Source organism: Lotus japonicus, chromosome 6 (genome assembly GCF_012489685.1).
Source record: "Lotus japonicus ecotype B-129 chromosome 6, LjGifu_v1.2".
In the NCBI taxonomy this organism is placed as follows: domain Eukaryota; kingdom Viridiplantae; phylum Streptophyta; class Magnoliopsida; order Fabales; family Fabaceae; genus Lotus; species Lotus japonicus.
Window position 1 is genome coordinate 11,808,864 of NC_080046.1, and position 19,742 is coordinate 11,828,605.

Consider the following 19,742-nt stretch of genomic DNA (forward strand, 5'->3'; position numbering starts at 1 on the left):
TTTGTCCAGGAGAATTGGGTTGTATTTTAACCTACTATAAACTATTAGTGGCCAGATGCTCCGTTTGAAATTCGAATCAAATTTGTTGGAAGCTCAGCATTTGATTCTTTTCGACCCTGATGAAGTGCAACAATAAAGCACAACGTAATGGTACTTGGTAGTAACACATGGATGAGGGGTAAGAATTGATGCTGCATTTAGGCATATATTCTGAGAGAAGGAAATTCTCAATCTGTTGCATGTGTTTTGTAAAGACCATTTTGCTAGCGATTATATTTAAGACATTCATTAGAGAAATAATGAATATTTCATGAAATATAAAATATTTATCACATAAAAGTTTTAGAAATTATAAGATTTAATACTTGCTTTTTGAAGTAACTAGGAATATTCAATTAGATGTAGTAAAATATTCGTTAACCAGTACCCTTAGAATACTCATTAGTAGGATGCATTTATTAGTCATGCAAAATTTACATAACCCATCCACTGTAAAATCAGGCTGGTGAATATGATCAAGTAGTCCACAAACAAAGCGGCACATGACAAACTGAAAAATGGGTGGTGTGTAACCACAATTGCATGTTTGGTTCGCGGTTAAAAACCACATTCAGTGTATTGAAATTTGAGACCGCACATTATGAGGCACGAAACATGAAAGGAATCCAAGTCCTTCATTAGCGTTTAATTGGGTTTCAATTGGATTCAGCTTAAACTAAACATAGCACAATGATTACCATGTGTTTTACACATAATCCGGAAAATAAGAATGACAATTTTGCATTAAGTAATTCTCATGCTGGGTTGAAATCCATTGGCAGTAAATCCCCCATCAACAGAAATAACCTGTCCAGTGATGTAGGAAGCAGCTGGCAGGCAAAGGAAAGTGACCAAGGATGACACTTCATGTGTTTCTGCCATTCGCTTTATCGGTGTACGCGATAATATCTCATTCACCAACTCTTTGTTGGAAAGCACCTGTAAGAAAAAGGTAAACAATTATAAAACCAAGTTATAGAGGTAAGATTGTCATTTGAAGATTAATGATACAGATGAGCAAGCCCACAATACAAATATGTGAAAATATAATTCATCAGCTCTTAAAGAATATGGTTATTGTAGCAGGAAACCCTCCATAGAAGGATACACCAACTCACAATCATAGGCATAGTTGAGTGATGTTAGAAGACACAATATCATGTGTGTTGTTTGCAGTTTAACAATTAAATCAGACAGATAGATGGTACTACTAGGAGATAAGTATTTAAAAAGAATGAAGGAGAAGAAAAACTGTCAGATTGCTTAAAAAGTTGTCATGTAAACCCAACAACCAAAACTAAATGAATTTTATAAGAAAAGTAATTGATAGAAAGAAAGTGCTAACCAATTTATCCTCTTTGGTTCTACCCCCAAACTGGTGCCCTTGCTAGGTTCAAATATCATTAATTTGCTTGTTGATACTATACACCGTCTGATTGTCATATGACCCTAATGGTAGTAAGTAGTAACTATGCTTGTGGAATAAAGGCCAAGCACTACAACTTACATTTTTCTGTCAATATGGAAATCAATAGACTTGTAAATTGTAATTAGGTATTAATTTAATCACAATGCCGCATAATGTATATGCCTCTATGAGTCACCCCAATGTGCAAGCAATTTCGATTTTCCTATTCAGTAATCTAAAGGACTGTGGAGTCAATAAAATCTAATGGACACATACTTCTATCATAATAACTCCTACGCTACTGATGACCCTTAAAATTAGTATGAATGAAGGAATATCAACGCACCGATTATGTATTGATATTTTAAAACATAGCATGAAGACAGGAGTGATGAAGGTAGTGAAGAAACAGAAATAAGACGGTAGAAGAGTAACCTACACAGATTTAAATACTAACCAAGCAGTTCACTGTTGATCTAACTCAAATTTCAAGTAGAAGTGTATTTAACCAATCGCCTTAAAGAGAAAATGATAAGGCCTCAAAGGATAAAATAGAACAGGGTGAGAGAGAATTACAGGTTCCACGAGTGATGTTTTTGTATACCAGGGTGCAACACTGTTGCTCCTAATATTGTCTTTTGCCCATTCACAAGCAAGATATTTGGTAAGTTGATTGATTGCAGCTGATGAAAACAGAAAATTGAATTTCTTAGTCAAGGTCTTTCAAAATAGCTTGTCACCTATAATGTTTGAGCATAAGATGAGATGATTATACATCAACACACCTTTACTTGCAGCGTAAACAGCTCCAGAACCTACATGTGCCAGAGCTGCAACAGAGGAAATGAACACAATGCTTCCATTTCCAGATGCTTTAAGAAGAGGATATGCAAGTTGGCTAAGGTGGTGTGCAGAATCCAAGTTAGTACTCATCAATTTTGAATATTCTTCAGCTGTATACTCAATTGTTGGCTTCCTGATATTTGTTCCAACGTTGTTTACCTGAGCTCACAAGAATGATGTAAACATAATTGTTCAGGAGCTGAAGTTATGCATAATGAGAAACAAGTCTAGCAATAGGAACATTTCTCATTTTCTGTATCAGACTAAAATCATCAAATAATCACAAACTAGATATAGAACCCGTGCAACACATGGGACTCTTGTAATATGTTTAAGGAAAAAAGTGAATGGCATTTTAAGAAGTAGAAAATATATATTTTGAGATGATTTTGATTTCATTTGAAATTTTATGGTATGCATGAATTTGGTTTGTGATGTATGAAAATTAGCAATATTTCGATTCTTTGTTAGAATTACAGACTTTAATTCTACACTTCTAAAGCTTTTTTCTTTCAAGTTTCATTAAATGTGGACCTGACTGTCATAAACTTTTTTATTACATGTGAATGCAAGAATGTGTAAGCTCAACTATAAGTTAAGCAATATGGAACTTCTTCCGTTTAAGCCTAATTTAAACCCATTAATCTAAAATAATGTAGCGCACAAGTGCCCTTAAAATAGAGCTTGTTGCTCTTCTGAGTGCAATTGGGAAGGGAAAATGCATGATTAACTACATTTTGCAATTATTTTTAAATCTTGTTACCACTTGCAAATTGAGTGCGTGTAAGATGGAAAAAGATGAACAATCAAGCATGTCGAATTCCTTCTATAACTTTTTGTTTAAACTATAATGCATGAGAATGATCTCCAATATAATTTTCAGTGCGTGCATGTTTAAATTAGAGTCGATGAGATTCATAAACAATTTTCAGTAAGTGATGTTCCATTAGAACATATTCTTATCACAGGCTTTACATATTGTCTGAAGATTCTATCATAAAAGAGATTTTTTAGCTTTTCACTAGTTTCCACATGGCCTTCTCCCACCACCTCTGAAGCACGAACACGTCTGGGAAGGGAAGTGTCCACGTGTTGGACACGCCTGTGACACCAACACATGACGACACATGTCCGAATTAAAAATTATTTATTTTCAGCTTGGACATGGCTAGAACACGACTCAGACACAGCTTGAACGCATGAGTTTCTCTCATTCTTGTGATTTTTATTGGTTTGTTTGAACTTTGAACCCAATACACTATTATTTTCTATGCCCAATTTCACTCGTTTTGAAAAAAGAAATCTTATTTTTTATTTTTTATTCTATATATAAGCCGTATCCCCGTGTCCTACTTATTGGATTTTAACCATGTCGCCGTGTCCTGTGTCGTAGTACGTGCTTCTTAGCCCACCACTCTGTCAAGTGTAAGCAACATTACTACATCTACAAACCACTATTACTCATGACAGCTTAATGACAATATCCTCTACATAATTATCACATATGCTAAAAAAGAAAAAACATTCGAAAGAGGAATGAAAAAAGTGTAATCCACATTCATGAATCATGACTATTTCTAGGAAAATCATCCAAACTTTGATTGTGAACTATTTTCAGCAAAAAACTACAAAACAAACTATTCCAAATAAGCATGAGAAAGGAGTCACAACTCACAAGTATGTTAAGCTTGCCATTGAAGGCAGAAGCTACTAGTTCAAAAAGCTTCTCTCTTTGAGGTGGAGAAGACGCATCACAGACAGAACCAGAAACTGAAAACCCCTTCTCTTGCCACTCCTTTAAGCATGCATTCAGCTCCACTTCATTCCTAGAACAAGTGTACACAGTAGCACCAAACTCAGCCAGTTCCTCCACCACAGCGTGCCTGGAATGAAACAGTGAAAAAGTGAACCACCATACCCAGAAGAATCAACACATAAAGAACGTAACTTTGAATCGTTTTGAGAAACCCCAGAATGAAGAAACCCAGATTAATTCAACCAACAAAGAGAATTCACAAAAATAAAAAGCAAAAAAAATGAAATTGATTCAACAATGTAGAGAACGAGAAAGAATGTGAGAAGAGAGATAGAAACTGAACCCGATTCCACGTGTGCCACCGGTAACGAGAGCGGTGGTTCCCTTGAGGGACCATCGTGAGCTTCTGCTACTGCTCTCTGGGTTCGCCATTGTTGGTTGTTTCTTTGAACTTGTCGCGAAGATGAAGAAGTATCTATTTGCTTTGCTCAAACGACGTCGTATGTGGTTGGGTATATCTGCTGGTGGTGTTGTGTGAGTGTGAGGTTGTTCATCCTTGGCCCAAGCCCATTGTGGGGTTATCTTTGTTGGTTGGCCTTGATGAAGAGGCAAAAGAAGTGGACCAAAATAATAATATTATGGGGCAAGAGAAATATGAAGCATCATTTTATTATTATTTTTTTGATTGAAATATATTTTCAGCTCTTTAAAATATATGAGAAGTTATGGAATTTGGATATCAAACAGGCGGAAATACTGAGTAAGAAATCTTGAGTTGTTATGTCTGGGAAAGTAGACTTTTAATCAATCATTGTGATGTGCCTCACTTTCGTAGAAGTTTCTCGGATTTTTGTTCGGGTGTTGATAGATTTTATTTGAAATTAATATCATCCTTTTTGAAAAAAGTTCCAAGTTTGTTCTTAGACTTGTTGGGTTACTAATGTGATCCAGAATTTAGAAATTGGGGCGTTACGTTTTTCAACTTTCAGAAACTCATAATGGGTTGGGTTATTGGGCCATGTTGTTGAACTTTTTTTTAATAGGAGTGTTAAGCTCAGGCCCTTTTTGACGTGTTTTTTTTTTTCAATTCAAGTCGACCATCTCAAGCCATGTGAAACTTTTTTTTCTTTTCAAAAATTTAACTCGAAGGCTGACCCGATCCGAACAGAAAAAAAAATCAGACAATGCGATTTCAGATCAGGCCTCAGATGGTTGGACATGCCTAGTTTATATGGTTTAGGCTCCTGATCCGAAACAACTTCCTTTGATAAAATCGGGCAATGGTTTGACACGCTCTTAAGTAATCTCCATTGTGAAACAAATTTTCAACGTCTCACCCAACCTTCTAATAATAAGAACATATCTAATTTGTTAATTGTTTTTTTTTCACCAAGGTATTCCATAATCGACATTAATGAAACTATTATTTTCAACACTCCGAAATCAAATTAAATGGGTAGAGTTTTCCTAACAATCTTCATACATTATGTCTTTCCTCCCTCACCACCACCACCACCACCACCACCACCACCGCCACCACAACCTCCATTTTCTCCTCTCTCATCTTTCCTCCATCACTGTCATCGTCGTTGTTACCATCGTTTTTTTTTCTGCAACTAAACTCACTTTAGAGGTGCGTGACTCACGCACATTTAAAGTGCGAAGTTAATGCACTTTTAAAGTGCGAAGATAACACATTTTTAACGTGTGTTTAGCTACAAATTCCAACAAAATTGATATCATATGATTTTAAAAATTATGAGACCACCACAGTAAATCAAGATAGAATATTTGGAGATTTATGGTGGAATAATTTTTTTTGAAATTCAAAATATAAAACAGATGAAGGAATTTGGGTAAATTCCACACAGCTTTGGACCAAAGGTGCCAAGGGACCAATTACTTTATTTTTTTCAACAACTTTTTAGTTATTCGACTTCGCATTCGAGACAAAAAATTGTCAAATTTTCCAAATTGCACCGCTTCTGATTGTGAAGCGACTCTTAGAAGTGTAGGAATTTGGAGATTCTGACTACATATTTGATCTCATAACGGTCCTATTACCTTAACCAAGAAGTGATAGTTCCATATTCCTTCCAAAAATTAAACTGAAAAAAAAAGAAATATGTGCATTCCGCTCGCACTTTCAAAGCACGAGCGAAAAAAATTAATAAAAAACATTTTGGATTTTACAAATTTAACAGGGTATAAATAGATATTAGGGGTTCGAATAACAAATCATTGATGTTTACTGTTTTTTCTCCATATGCATATACACACATGAATTAAGATAAGATAGTGATACAATTTGGACTTTTTTGTGTGACAAGCTAACGGATAATAATATTGAACTACTTACACGCATGGAGCGCAAGTCTTTGAATTGAAATTTTGAGATATTCGTTTAGGTAGGAATTTTAATCATGTGGGACATTCACATGTGTGGGTATACATTAGGTACCTACAAAATTAAATAACACAACCTATGATAATCACGGATGAGATTAATCCACAAATGGCATGCCATCACGTGCAAGTCGATCGAGCTTATTAAGTTCCTTCTGTCAAAAGAATTAATTAATTTTGTTCTGATTTTAATTTTCTGTTTGGAACATGATATACAACTAGAGTTATATATAGCTAGCTAGGTGTCTAGGAAGAGCAAAGAGAGACTTTGTAGGAAGGAAGGAGAATGAGCTTGTGAAGTGTCATTTGTCAAAGTGTCATTCACAGCAAATTAATGAACAGATTAACTATACAATGAAATGTCTGTGTAGTTGTTTTCAATAATGCATAGACACACACGTGCTAGGTAGCTACAACTAATTTGCCAAATTTGGCAATATATAGCAATAGCTAGCTACATAAATAATACTGTACGTCTACTCTCTGCATATATCAAATCACCCTAAATAAAGCAAACAATTAAATTTGCTAAAGCAGGGAACATAAATCCGTCTCTGAAGTGCCACAATAAATACCCCAAAGAAAAATAGAAGCACATACATCATCACCATGTGTCCATGTGACATTGTGACCTCTCTCTGCTGCACTTGTATATATTCAATTCGATCATTAGATAGAGCCAGAAACCAGACATTAATTGACAAAATTTAAATGTTGCAATATTGATTAATCAAAATCATCATATGGACCTTCTACGTAATAATCATAAAAGTTTGAAAGTTGAGTGTTTGTATTATGTAAGCGCACATTTTAAAGAGGAACCAGCCTCCATATGGAAAGGAATCAACCTCTTGTGTTTTTTATCTATCTTTATTTTCTAGTTTTTAATAATAAAATACCAAAAATATTCTCATTTATCCTATTTTCTATATCGTATCGCCGTTAGGAGTTTCGGATCCTAACAATTGTTGGTTCCTCTTCAAGGGCTGATTCCCTTTACAAAATCAAATATTGCCGGTTCCTCTTCAAGGGCCGGTTCCCTTTACAAAATCAATTACTTAATCCATCCTATTACACGGCTCACTAACTCTACCTGGGGTGTGGGGGTGCCTATTATTCGTCGGCGGTCCGGCGCACCCCTACTCACTTAAAGGATGCTGCTTAATTACAAAGGAAATTCTTGATTAATCTAGAGACTTCGTTCCCTTGCACCGAGCCAGGAGTGGACATCTTTCTGTTACTTCGAAAGTAGCAGCTTCAGCTTTAGCCACTCGAATTTTCGTTATTCCCTTTTATTTCTCATCAAACGAATGACATCTTTTTCTGGAAATCCTAGGTATTCTTAGCATGATATTAGGGAATCTCATTACTATTACCCAAACAAGCATGAAACGTATGCTTGCGTATTCGTCCATAGGTCAAATCGGATATAACTGATATGCTGCCTTGATCTTTCTTTGTCTCGAACCCCATACCCCTATAATAATGGTAGAGTAAGGGGTGGCCCCAAAGCGGAATTGACCGGTGGTGGTTGGTCGAAGCTCCAGTAGGTAGCCACTCCCTTCTCAGGGAACCGTACGTGAGACTTCCGCATCTATCTATTCCGTGTATTCTTGTGAGGAGAAGCCCCCTTTCCCTGCTTTATAGATCTTTATGATGAATAGGTTTAATGATTCTGTTGTCTCTCTTTCCTAGGCCTGTTCCAGGTGTGTACCCGGATCTAAGCTCCGAAACCTGCTTTTCTTTTGCCCGACGTCTGTCACTTTCAATAGTTATATTCTATGTCCTCCTTCGCTTGACCTATTTGAATTGAACTAGAGCTTTCTTTCTTGATTGACAGACAAATCGGATTTCCAACTAGATTCGCCCTTGAGACACTTGACGACGTCCGGAAAGAGGAGCGAGAAAAATCCAATCCTCAGATAAAATGAGGATACCTATGCAGAATCAGCATTTGGAGCATATCAGCCTCGAATCAAATCTTTACGAAGGGTCAAATCACCTGGACTCAAAGGAACCAAGGCAAGCTATTGGAACGAACTTCGACAACCTGGCGGTTGTTCGGTCTTCGCTTTTGGAGGCGGGAGTGCATCGATTCTAACCTAAAGAGGGTACTCCAACTGTTAGAATCCAAAAATCCTAACAACGATACGATATAGAAAATCGGATAAAGGGGGATATTTTTGGTAGTTTTATTGTTAATATTGTTAAAGCTGGAAAATAAAAATAGATAAAAGACACAAGAGGCTGGTTCCTCCAAAAGAGTTGGTTCCCTTACAAAATCAAATACTTAGTCCATGATTCTAACCTATTGAGGGTACTCCTATTTATAATAACCTAATCCTAATAAGATATCTTGGCCACTAAGAAATAAAGAAGATATCCTACCCAAAATAAAAGATAACATCCTTGTTCCTAAAATAAAAGAGAGCATCCTAAATTAAAATAAATTAAATCCTTAATATTTAGATCCTAACAACCTCCAAACATGTTCAGGGGATCCATGTTTCATAACCCAAATCCAATTTTGGGAGGGTGAGACGCGAAACCAAACATACCTTTAGGGTTTTGAAATGAATTATTTTCGGTTTCACAAAAATAAGAAAGTTTTCACGTTTAGTCTCAAAGAAGAACGGAACTCATTAAAAATTATAAATCTTATGAATCATTTGCAGTAGTTGTTAATCACTGCATGAATCAACAATGATATGGACACACATTATTTTTTAAATACTTCATTTTCACTCATTTTTATGTCTTTCTCTCTTCGTCTTATCATCCATCATATCTTATATTTTCTCTCATACTTTTTATTTTCTTCCTATCTCTCTCCTTATTCCACCTCTTTCTACCCCAAAGAGGGGTGTGAAAGCAAAATTATTCCTGCACGAATATCCTCATATAAACCGCCTCTAGCAGATGCAGAACCACCTCTGCATGTCAGCAATCTGCAACATTACCAAAATCGCCTCAAAGTGACATTTTGTTGCGGTTTTGTTGCAACTACCGCAGATTAACCGCCGCACTTTTTTTTTTGTTTGTTTTTTTATTAGCACATGAATTTTTTTTGTTCCATCGGAAAATTAACAAGAAATAAACAACTACAACAAGCTTAAACGGTCCCTCAAAATAAGGACCTCTAACTCCTAGGGCGGCGCCTCCAGCAAGCACCACGGTGTCGCCGACGAAGACGCTCCTCTCTTAGCCAACCAATCCGCTGGTTCATTACACTCCCCGCCATACAAGTCAAGGAAACCCTAAAAAAACCAACTTACTTTTCTTTATTAATCTATCTTTTGTGCCAATGTCCTATACAAGTGAATGAGATTCAATATTATAATTAACCCAGCCCATAAAGGAAACTTTTGTGTGTAAAGGATATCAGGAATTCCCCATTGATGATAGAACAGCAATGCTTCTGTGTGTTTACTCTCCGTAGACTGCAAAGAACATGCAAGTCAACAGTGATATTTCATGAAATTTCCTAACAAAGAAAGGTTGAAAAGAAGAGACTTGTGACGTCCCCATGTATTTTGGAAGAACAGTCAAGTCAATGTCACAATAAGGAGGCTAACACAGTTTTTTTAAGTAATAATACATACCCACTTCATTTTAATTTTTTTATTTCATTTTCACATATTTTTCTTTCTATTTCCCTCTAATTTATGTCACATCGTAAATCATATCACTCATTTTTTTTATTTAATTTATCTTCTTTACTACTACAGCCACAAGACCTGCCTCGGGCATCGAAATATTTGAAGATAAGAAATTGACATTTTTAGGGACAATTACTATTGTATACTACTAGATAACAAGGATTTGCTTACCCAAAAAAAAACTAGATAACAAGGATATTTCACAGCAAGAGTAAAAACAAGGACATGCTAATAGTCAATGATGCGATGCCCTTTTCATCCCTACCAAACTAAATTAATATTTGGCTGTACTATAATAAATATCTCATATTCAATTTCCGCGTGCTTGGTTGTTTTTTTTTTCAAGTGTTAGGCAATAACATGTGAAAAACAACTGAAGGTTTGAAATTGGAAAAAAAATATATATAGACACCATTTTACATGTTAGGTGCATATTTGAATATAGGGAGAAAAATCACGATGAGATAAAATTATGATGAATTGAAATAATTTTTATAGCTTTTTGGGCGGTTTACTATAATTTTGATTCATCCTATTTTCTCATGTTGTATCTAAACTTACACTTAGATAAGAGGAGAAAAATGTCAATAGAAGTAAAAGATGTTATTATTTATGTTATTTGTAAAGAAGTGAGGGATGAAGAAATTATAGAGGTGAAATTACTTGTTAATTGGAATTCTTCAACAATTAATTTTAAAACCAAAATTAATTATGGGATAAACTTATATTAGTAAATTCTGGGTGTCATAATTTTTTGATGTAAAAAGACAAGTATCCTGCACATGAGGTAACTATACTAGAACTTGAGAACATCCACATTTTAGTGAGATTAATTCTCCTAGTAGAGTTTTTGTCATTTACAGTACACGGACGGGATACCTAGTTTAAAGGGAATTAAATATGCATAATTTAAACTAAGAATCCATTGATTCTAGATACCAGAATTGATTTGAAGGAAAGAAGGTGATTCAAAGTTCAAACATGTTGGGAGTGTCTAAAATTAGGATTATTTGGAACTCATGGGATGATGAGGTGAAGTAGTAAATGAATGACGAATCACAGCAATGGTCCAGGTAAAAGAGTTATTCATAATTTTGTACAGGCTTATCTACATGTAACTACAGTTAGTTCCGATCCTGGTATATAGGTAGCTGAAGTGACTTCTAATTGTCAGCCCCTGTCAGTTTTTCTACCCCTTTTAATTAATACTTTACAGTTGAATTTTCCTATTATTTGTTTCCTGTCTACTTGCAGTTAACTGGAGGCATCAAATTTGGTAGCATGAGACAGAGTTGAGAGCCAGAGAATAGAGGAGATATATTGATAAAGACAAACTACTCATTAAAAAGATCCAACTTGATTTATCTGAATCCATTTGTTTTCTTTGTATCGCTTTCATTCTGAAACCCTAGCTCCATATCTCATTATTATCATATTTAGAGTTGTCCAACTTGATCACAAATTCACAATGAGCTAGATAGTAATATTTGGCATATTGCTATATTTTCTTTTTTGATAGTCATAGTGGTATATTAGTTTGATTGATGGAGATTGAAGACTACTTTTATCGTGACATTTATAACACTTGAAATTTGTAGTCGTTTATTTTTTTGTTTCTGCAATTTGTGTCGATAAGAAATAGACACAAATTGCACGTGTTGCCACAAAAATGGTGTTGGAGACGATCATTTTTGTTACTATTTATTTTTACTATTTCACTTGTCATTTTACCTTCATGAACCGCATGCATCACTCATAATTATTTGCTCAAAAACGGAGAAGTAAAACATGTACACATATATTCAAGAAATCAGGTAAGATACATGCAAGTAGAGATAGAATTAGTATTCAAAAATAACATTTTCATGGAAATAAACCTTTTCATTCTATTCAATATTTAGCTAGATGAAGAAAAGGTTTAATTTCTTGCCTATTTTCTATCAACATGCACCTAAAAGAAAAAGACAAAGAGCAAAACACTGACATTCCATCTTCTTCTCTCTGTCCTATTTACTAAACTTTCTGAGGTTTCCCCAACCTGAGTTCAAGATCCAAGTCTTCCATTCCAGGCTTAAGTCCAAGTACAAATTCTGCAGATTGGAATGTTAGTCCTCTATCATTTGAACATGGCTTGAGGATGACAGGAATAGAAATCTTTGGTCTTTTATAACTGATTTCTTCAAGCTCTCCACATGAATCAGTTGCCACTTTTTTGCTAAAAACAGAATTTTGTCCCACAGATAAAGTAGTTTCAACATAATCATGAATACCAAAACCTTTTAAAAATTCTTCCTTTGCATTGACTTTCACTTTTGGTTCAGAATCAGGACACCCCTTACAAGAATTTTCTCGTGTGGATATTGTTGAGGGCCTAGAAGTCAAGTGTCCAGTTGCTGTAACTGTAACAAGATAGTGATCAGGGTAAGAGTTAAGAAAAAAAACAATTAACAGCATGCTTGGAAATTCACGTTAAAATCTTCCAGAATTACTTCTGCTCCCACAAAATTAGTTCTGTTTAGAAACCCCTATACAATTGATTCTGAAAGCAGAATCAATTCTGGGGAGTAGCTTGTGTGAGTATATAGGTTATGGGTTTTAGAATTGATTATGAAGAAAGATAAGCTGATCCAACATGCTATAGGAGTAGCTTTCCAGAATCAATTCTCCATCAAATGTGGAAATCTATCCTAACATGCACTTAATCTAAGAATATGATGAGAAAATTGAGAAGACCAAATCAAAAGTGATATGATGACTTACAATTATGATCTTTGTGATGATTAGAATTTTGAAGGGGTTGGCTAAGATTTTGTTTGAGCCTAGCTCTGTCCCTTCTGTGCACATTCATGTGGCCCCCAAGAGCTTGAGCAGACCTGAACTCTCTTTTACAGAAGTGACATGAGTAAGATCTTGGAGGCCACATGCACCCACCAAGTATCCTAGCTGCATCTTCTGCAAAAGCCCTTTCCTCCCAAGAGTTGTTGTTGCAGGCTGCAAATATTGGTGCTTGAATATGTGACTTCAATATTTGCTTTCTCTTCATCCACATCAAGTACTCATGAGTAGTAATTTCCTCCATAGCAAAGAAAAAACTATAGAAGCTGAAAAATTAGAGTTGTTAAGAAAAAGTTCTGGTGGAGTTAGAAGCTTTTTATAATGACAAAATAATAGCTAGCTAGATAGGGAATTGAATATAAAGAGTCTAGCTAGCTAGGGCTTCATGTAGTTATATTTGAAAGCAACTTGAAAGATCTATTATGAAGGAAGAGAAAAAGGTTTGCTGGAAAGGTCATGTTTTGCTTTTAGTACTGAAGCTTTTCTGTTGGTATTTCTTTGCTTGTTTTGCTATATACACAGGCTGGGGCGTGTGGGGACCCTCTTATGCAACTTTCTTGCATTTAAGATTTGATTCACACAGGTGAATGAGATAACGGTTATCAGAGTAAGAAAATACTATACAGTAAACTATTTCTCTGAAGCTTCCATCAAACCAATATGCATGGTAATACTATTTTGACACTGTCTTTTGCTCACATAATAATTCACTTCTACAGTTCTACTATCCAGCATTTACATAAAGAACATGCCTTTTAAGTACTCCTGTCCTTTGTACCATAAGCTCGTGTCTATTATTTCTGTTTCATCACTGCAGTAACCATAATTATATATATTCACACTATAGTTTATTACTGATGATGCATGTCTTTGGTCTTTTTAATTTGGAGCTTGGCATATTAAATTTGATCCTAAACAATAATGCAAAACTGAAAATAATGAAGAGGAAGCAAATTAAGACAAAACATTTGTCGTCTTCTTCTTCTTGTTCTTTAGTTAATTAAGAATCGAAACTTAATTCCCATTGTTGATATATAATGTCAAAGTAAAATAAACAAGAAAAAGAATAATAATGGGATGCACGCAAGTAATTAAACCACAAAATTGTATTTTCCAATGAGAAATGCTAATTGTTATTACCTAAACAAGACACCAATTGAACAAAATTCAAATTTCAACTTCAGGAATTGGTTACCATATATATTTGCAATCAGTAATGTATCTAGAAATTTTGAATTGTGGGGCAATATATATTTTCACCGCAAGAAAGACTTGATTTAAAATTTAACATTGATGATGACATGCAACATATATTACACACTACTCCACAAAATACAAACTGATTAACTACTCATTATAACATTCGGAATTTATGAAAGAAATAGCGGCACTTGTTTATGGAATCTGAGACATTTTTGTTTAGGTGAATTCTGTGGTACCCATATTTTTTTTTTGTGTGATACCCACATTAGGTGATTTAATAGACTAATGAGATGTTGTAATTGAATTTATAATTCTCAATGTTATAATTCTAGTCCCAATAGTACTCACATTCATTGGGCAACTCAACTTTCCCCTGACGACCTTTGTTGACGTCCACCACGATCTTGCAGAGGTTGCAGTGAATCTGGACCCTAACATTGAGTCTGAGCGACATGGTTTCGATCAAGGGAGAGACTTAACACCTATCTAATCGACGTCATTAATCTTAAGGTACATTATTGAGAAAATACAATTGTTGACTCATGTGATACATGAGTCTTTATTACTATGCTAACTCATTTAAGGTACCATACCTTGACCTAAAGTAAGGTACCACAGCAAGCACCTTTTATTTAATTGATTGGTTGGGAGGGAGAGACTTTGGAGGGAAATTGAGGAGGACAATTTTTTTAAGAAAATTAATATATTTATATAATATTTAATAAATAAAATATTAGTGTATTATATTTTACTATAATTTTATCATTTTATAGGCTTTATTTTCAAAATTTTCCAAATTAGATATTAATTATTTAAAAATAAGAAATAATTAAGTCTCTAATTCCTCTTCTTTTCTCAAAAATAACCCTCACAAAAAACTAGGAGAATCAAACAGATGCACCTATGAGTAGTACTAGTGACAATTATCAATTTGGTCACTACTACAAATAGTATTAGTGACGATTTATAATTTGGTCACTACTATGAGTAGTATTAGTGACGATTTTTAATTTGGTCACTACTACGAATAGTATTAGTGATGATTAATAATTTGATCCCTATTATGAATATTACTCGTGACGACATAAAAAGTGGTCACAAATAGTATATATTTAGTGAAAAAATTAATAATCGTCACTACGAGATAATCACTAAAAGACATATTTCTTGTAGTGATTCCTCTTTCAAATACCAACAAACATGCATGTACACAGGGACTGAACAATAGGAATTGCAAAAGAAAAAGAAAGGTATCAAAATTTCTTTGAGTTGTTGGCAACTAAAGCCGAATTTCAGAAACATGTGTATATAATAATTGCAATTCAAAGTGTTGAAGTCATATATGTCGTCCATGAACAAATGACATATAAGATTATGAAGTAGTAGCTGAAGCCTGAAAGGGTTGCCCTTTATTTGATTATCTAGCTAACACCTTTTCCTTTTGCTTGTGTCGCTCAGAATCACCCACAGAATCTTTGGTGAGGGGGTTTGACCCCATATATATAGTTAAGCTAGCAATTCCCTCACTAGACACTTTAGCAAGGCCAATTTCTTCCTTCCTGAATGGTGTAAATTACTTGTGCTTTCTATCTATTTACTCATTTCCCCTAAGTTGTATATAGGAACACTCAAACAGAAAGATTAAATAAAGCAAGCTAAGACAAAAGTCTTGTTTTGTTATAATAATATTGTTGAAAGCATCCAGAGTTCATCTGCTCTCAATTTAATAGGATAAATAGCCAAGTTGGTCTTTGAATGTGTCAGCCGCCTTCAAGCTGGTCCCTAAACTTTTAAAATGCATCCACCATTTCCGGTAACGTCCGTCAACAATTTTAACGTTAGGGACTAACTTGAATGACTTTTACCACATTCAGGGATCGCGTGATGCATTTTATAAGTTTAGGGACCAACTTGAAGGCAGTTGACACATTCAGGGACCAACTTGGCTATTTATCCCAATTTAATACTTTTAAGAGTATGATAATTAACCTTGTTTTCTCTTCTTCATGCAATAATGTATATTTGTTTTATTATGGGAGATGTACAATTTAAGTTTAAATCATGTGAAAATTTAAACTAATTTTTAATCAATCAACTATTGATTTTTAAATTCCATTAAAACAACTGTCGATTTTTATATTTTTCTTAATGTCTATTATCCATTCACATTTAATCTATTAATAGACATAATAGAGCGGTTTAAAATTTTAAGTAAAACAATCTATTATCTTACCTGTTCCTCGGTGGCTTGTTGGGTTGGAAAATTCTCAAATACCAACTGGTCTCGAGTTCGGACCAACAAAAGCCCACCCTATTTTCAATCAAACTAATTGATTGATGACATTTATTTTACTTTCAAAAAGAAAACTATTTGGAGTTTCAAAAACAAAAACAAAAAACTATTTGATGATATTTTCTTGAGTTTAATGGTTTCAGATTTCTTTTCGTTGTTTGATCCTGTATCTTTTCTTATTTTTTTTCCTGTACAAGGGTTGGGGTACCCCTAGTACCCCTTTTATTTATACACACATTTTGATGATAAAAAAAAAATGGTTGTGCACTGTCGGTGTAAACATCAAATAATTGAGTGTCACGTATTCAAAAGTATTTATGTTCTTTTTATTTTAATTAAATTAAAAGTTTATTTTTGATTGGGCAACTCATCATCATTGGATGTTTGTGTAAAAAATGTCTACACTGACGGTGCATTTTCATTAAATTATATTTTCTCCTAAACTGAAATTACGTTAATCCGGTCTACCGATGAACCATATTTTTACAATTAACATTAAGTACATTTCATTTATAATATTTTATATTTTTTAAAAAATAAACAATATATTCCTTATGCAATTAATTTACATATAAATCATTTTAACTTGTGAACCATGTTATTCTTTCTCTAGCATAGGTAAAACCATGCTATTTTATACATTTATTAATTTTAATAGTAAAAAAATGTTTTATCAAATAAAATTTTTGTAAGCAAAATAAATATAATAAAGGTACTAGGGGTACCTCAACTCTAAGATACAAGAGAACTATACAAAGTTGTTGGAAAGGAGGTAGGTGCAAATGAAACAACTCGTCTCAAAAATATTTTAATTTATCTTGTTTATGTTTCACTTCATCACTTGTATAAATAGAGTGTGTTTGTTTCAGATTAAAAAATAATGAATTTTTTATTAAAAAATAATGATTTTTTTCTCTCTAAAAAAAAGAGATTAATTCTTACAACTTTTGAGAAAAACATAATTTGATTTATGTTTGGCCAAACTCGTTAAAATCACATACTACCTCGGGTCCTATTTATAAGAAAAAAAAATCACTTAGTTTAAAAATGTTGTTAAATTATATAAAATACATTAAATTTGTCTTAAATTAATATAAACTTCCAAAATTACCTTTTGTTCTAGTATTGTAGACTAGTAATGAGAGAGAGTAACTGAATAATTAAAGAGACACATATTACTAGTTAGAATTAATAATAGCATCATTAAAAAAAATTTAATATATGACCGGAGATAGTAATAGATTTTTCTGATAAGCTAGTCAAAGTAGCTTTTCTAAAATAACCCGTTTTCAGTTTTTTTTTAAATAATGATTTAATCTTTTTTAAATCTGAAACAAAATCTTAATTTTTTTTGAAAATAAGCTGAATATCCCGTTGTTGCGTTTTCAAACAAATCATGTGTAACATCATACACAGCTAATTGGTATTAACTAATTAACTTCTTTGTCAGTTTCTCCTTTTGTAATATATTTTTGGTGGACTTTAGTAGGGATCATTTCAAAGGCTTGTTAATTTAAGGACTCTATATATTCGATTAATTGGTTTGACTAAATTAGTAATCAATTAGACTCCGAGCCCCGCAAGCCAGAGACTCAAATATTATACAATATTAATATTATTACCTAATCCTTGTTGTTAAGCAAGAAATTGAGGATGTGCCACCGTTTGAGCGCTGACATAACGCAATGGAGTTTCCTGTGTACTTATGATAAGACAAGTTAGGATTATTATTAATTAAAGTCCAATTGGAAAAGCTAGTAGGCGTATATCAATGTAATTTGACGTGCGACCAAATAATGCAGTGATTAATTCATTAATCGATAATCATAAATATCTTATTTATTATAAGTATATTCTCAGTTGGAAACATCCAACTAAATTAATTTTAAGAATTCTAAAATAATTTGATATTGGTGGAATAATATATAATCCTGTTTTTTCAGACCAGGTGAAATCTAGGGGTGCACATGGGTTGGGTTTGATGGATTTTGGTCAAAATAAAATCCGAACCGATCAAAATTTTCTGGGTTGGGTTGGGTTGGATTTCACGAATTTCTTCTTCGGACCCGATCCGAACCAACCCGACGAAGTTCGGATTGGGTTGGATGGATTGATTGGGTCATTATATTAAAATAATAACATATCTGAAATATTAAAAAATCTTGCAAATATTATTATAAATTCAAAAAAATTATAAAAAATACTAAATATGTTATAATACTAAATAGCATGAAAATGACACAAAAATTATACCAAATTGCATGAAATAATACCACATAAATGACATATAGCTAAATATCATGAAAACATAAAACTTCATTACCAAATGACATGAAACAATCTAACATAAATAGTACATAAAAAGTGAAAAACAACACTAAATGTCATGCCATGACACCTAGAACTTAGATGTCTCCAACATGCCAAATAATATATATAAACATGTAATAAATAATTACGAACAAATACTCTGGACTGGGCGGGACATAAAGAAGATTATGTCCCGCCCAAAATGAACAAATAACCATTGAAGATAGCCATGGCGGGAAAGGCGACACGACGAGCTTCATTGCCCCCCTTAGATGATGGACCCACAAGCCAGCTGGAAGATTCCTTTGGATTTGTCTTATATGTACAGGGATTTGGGCCCTGATTGTCAGGCCCAAATATAGGAAAGATTCATATCATGACCACCCCCTCTATAAAAGGGGAGGTCACCCACTTGTACGAAACTAACTTTTTCAGCATTTATGAGAATATTCCTTTTATGGTAGTTTTGCTATTTTAGTGCTCTGCTAGGGTTTACTTTTTGTCTTTCTCTTACGTAAGCTTGCCCTAGTACAGAACATTGGCGCCGTCTGTGGCTCTGACTTAGCTCTTCCGGTGACAGAAGGAGGAATCGCGAGCCATGGAGACTCGTTCATGCGGCGTAGGTCGACGCGATCATCGCCGGCGCGGTGGTGGTCGACACGGCGGTCGCGCCGGCGGACGAAACAACAACCGTCCCGTACTGGACGAGCAAGAGCAGGAAGCTTCCTCGGAGGGGGTCCACTCAGTGGCGCCGTCGCCAGCGTCATTGGTGAATGCAGCTCCGGGAAGACCTTCAGATCTGATCGCTAAATCAGATCCAGGTGTTCGGCGGCGTTCAACGCCGCCTGACTACGTGAATTTGGAAGATCTTAAAACCACTGCTCCACGGAGAGCGCAAGAGGCAGTGACAGGTATCACGCCTGCGGCTTTGCAACAAATGTTAGATACCTTGCAGAAGGTGCAGTCCTAAAACGAGCAGTTGCAAGCCCA

At 34.4% G+C, this 19,742-nt stretch overlaps 2 protein-coding genes across 2 annotated transcripts; both read right to left on the reverse strand.

Annotated features, from left to right (window-relative positions):
* Nucleotides 1-543: 543 nt before the first annotated feature.
* Nucleotides 544-4,547, reverse strand: LOC130725939 (tropinone reductase homolog At5g06060-like). The gene is made up of 5 exons (XM_057577134.1): nucleotides 4,390-4,547; nucleotides 3,966-4,173; nucleotides 2,233-2,449; nucleotides 2,024-2,130; nucleotides 544-978 (listed from the first exon to the last, which is right to left on the reverse strand). The coding sequence occupies exons 1-5, from the start codon at nucleotides 4,476-4,478 to the stop codon at nucleotides 784-786; spliced, it is 816 nt and encodes a 271-aa protein (XP_057433117.1). The 5' UTR covers nucleotides 4,479-4,547; the 3' UTR covers nucleotides 544-783.
* A 7,340-nt stretch (nucleotides 4,548-11,887) lies between these two features.
* Nucleotides 11,888-13,452, reverse strand: LOC130726915 (probable transcriptional regulator RABBIT EARS). The gene is made up of 2 exons (XM_057578237.1): nucleotides 12,872-13,452; nucleotides 11,888-12,510 (listed from the first exon to the last, which is right to left on the reverse strand). The coding sequence occupies exons 1-2, from the start codon at nucleotides 13,188-13,190 to the stop codon at nucleotides 12,125-12,127; spliced, it is 705 nt and encodes a 234-aa protein (XP_057434220.1). The 5' UTR covers nucleotides 13,191-13,452; the 3' UTR covers nucleotides 11,888-12,124.
* Between the last annotated feature and the right edge of the window lie 6,290 nt (nucleotides 13,453-19,742).

Coding starts and splice junctions, on each gene's coding strand:
- LOC130726915 (XM_057578237.1), bottom strand. CDS start 13,190: ATGGAGGAAATTACTACTCATGAGTACTTGATGTGGATGAAGAGAAAG. Junction 12,511..12,871: donor TCATCACAAAGATCATAATT/GTAAGTCATCAT, acceptor ATCTTGTTACAG/TTACAGCAACTGGACACTTG.
- LOC130725939 (XM_057577134.1), bottom strand. CDS start 4,478: ATGGCGAACCCAGAGAGCAGTAGCAGAAGCTCACGATGGTCCCTCAAG. Junction 4,174..4,389: donor GGTGGCACACGTGGAATCGG/GTTCAGTTTCTA, acceptor GTTTCATTCCAG/GCACGCTGTGGTGGAGGAAC. Junction 979..2,023: donor AAACATCACTCGTGGAACCT/GTAATTCTCTCT, acceptor TTTTTCTTACAG/GTGCTTTCCAACAAAGAGTT.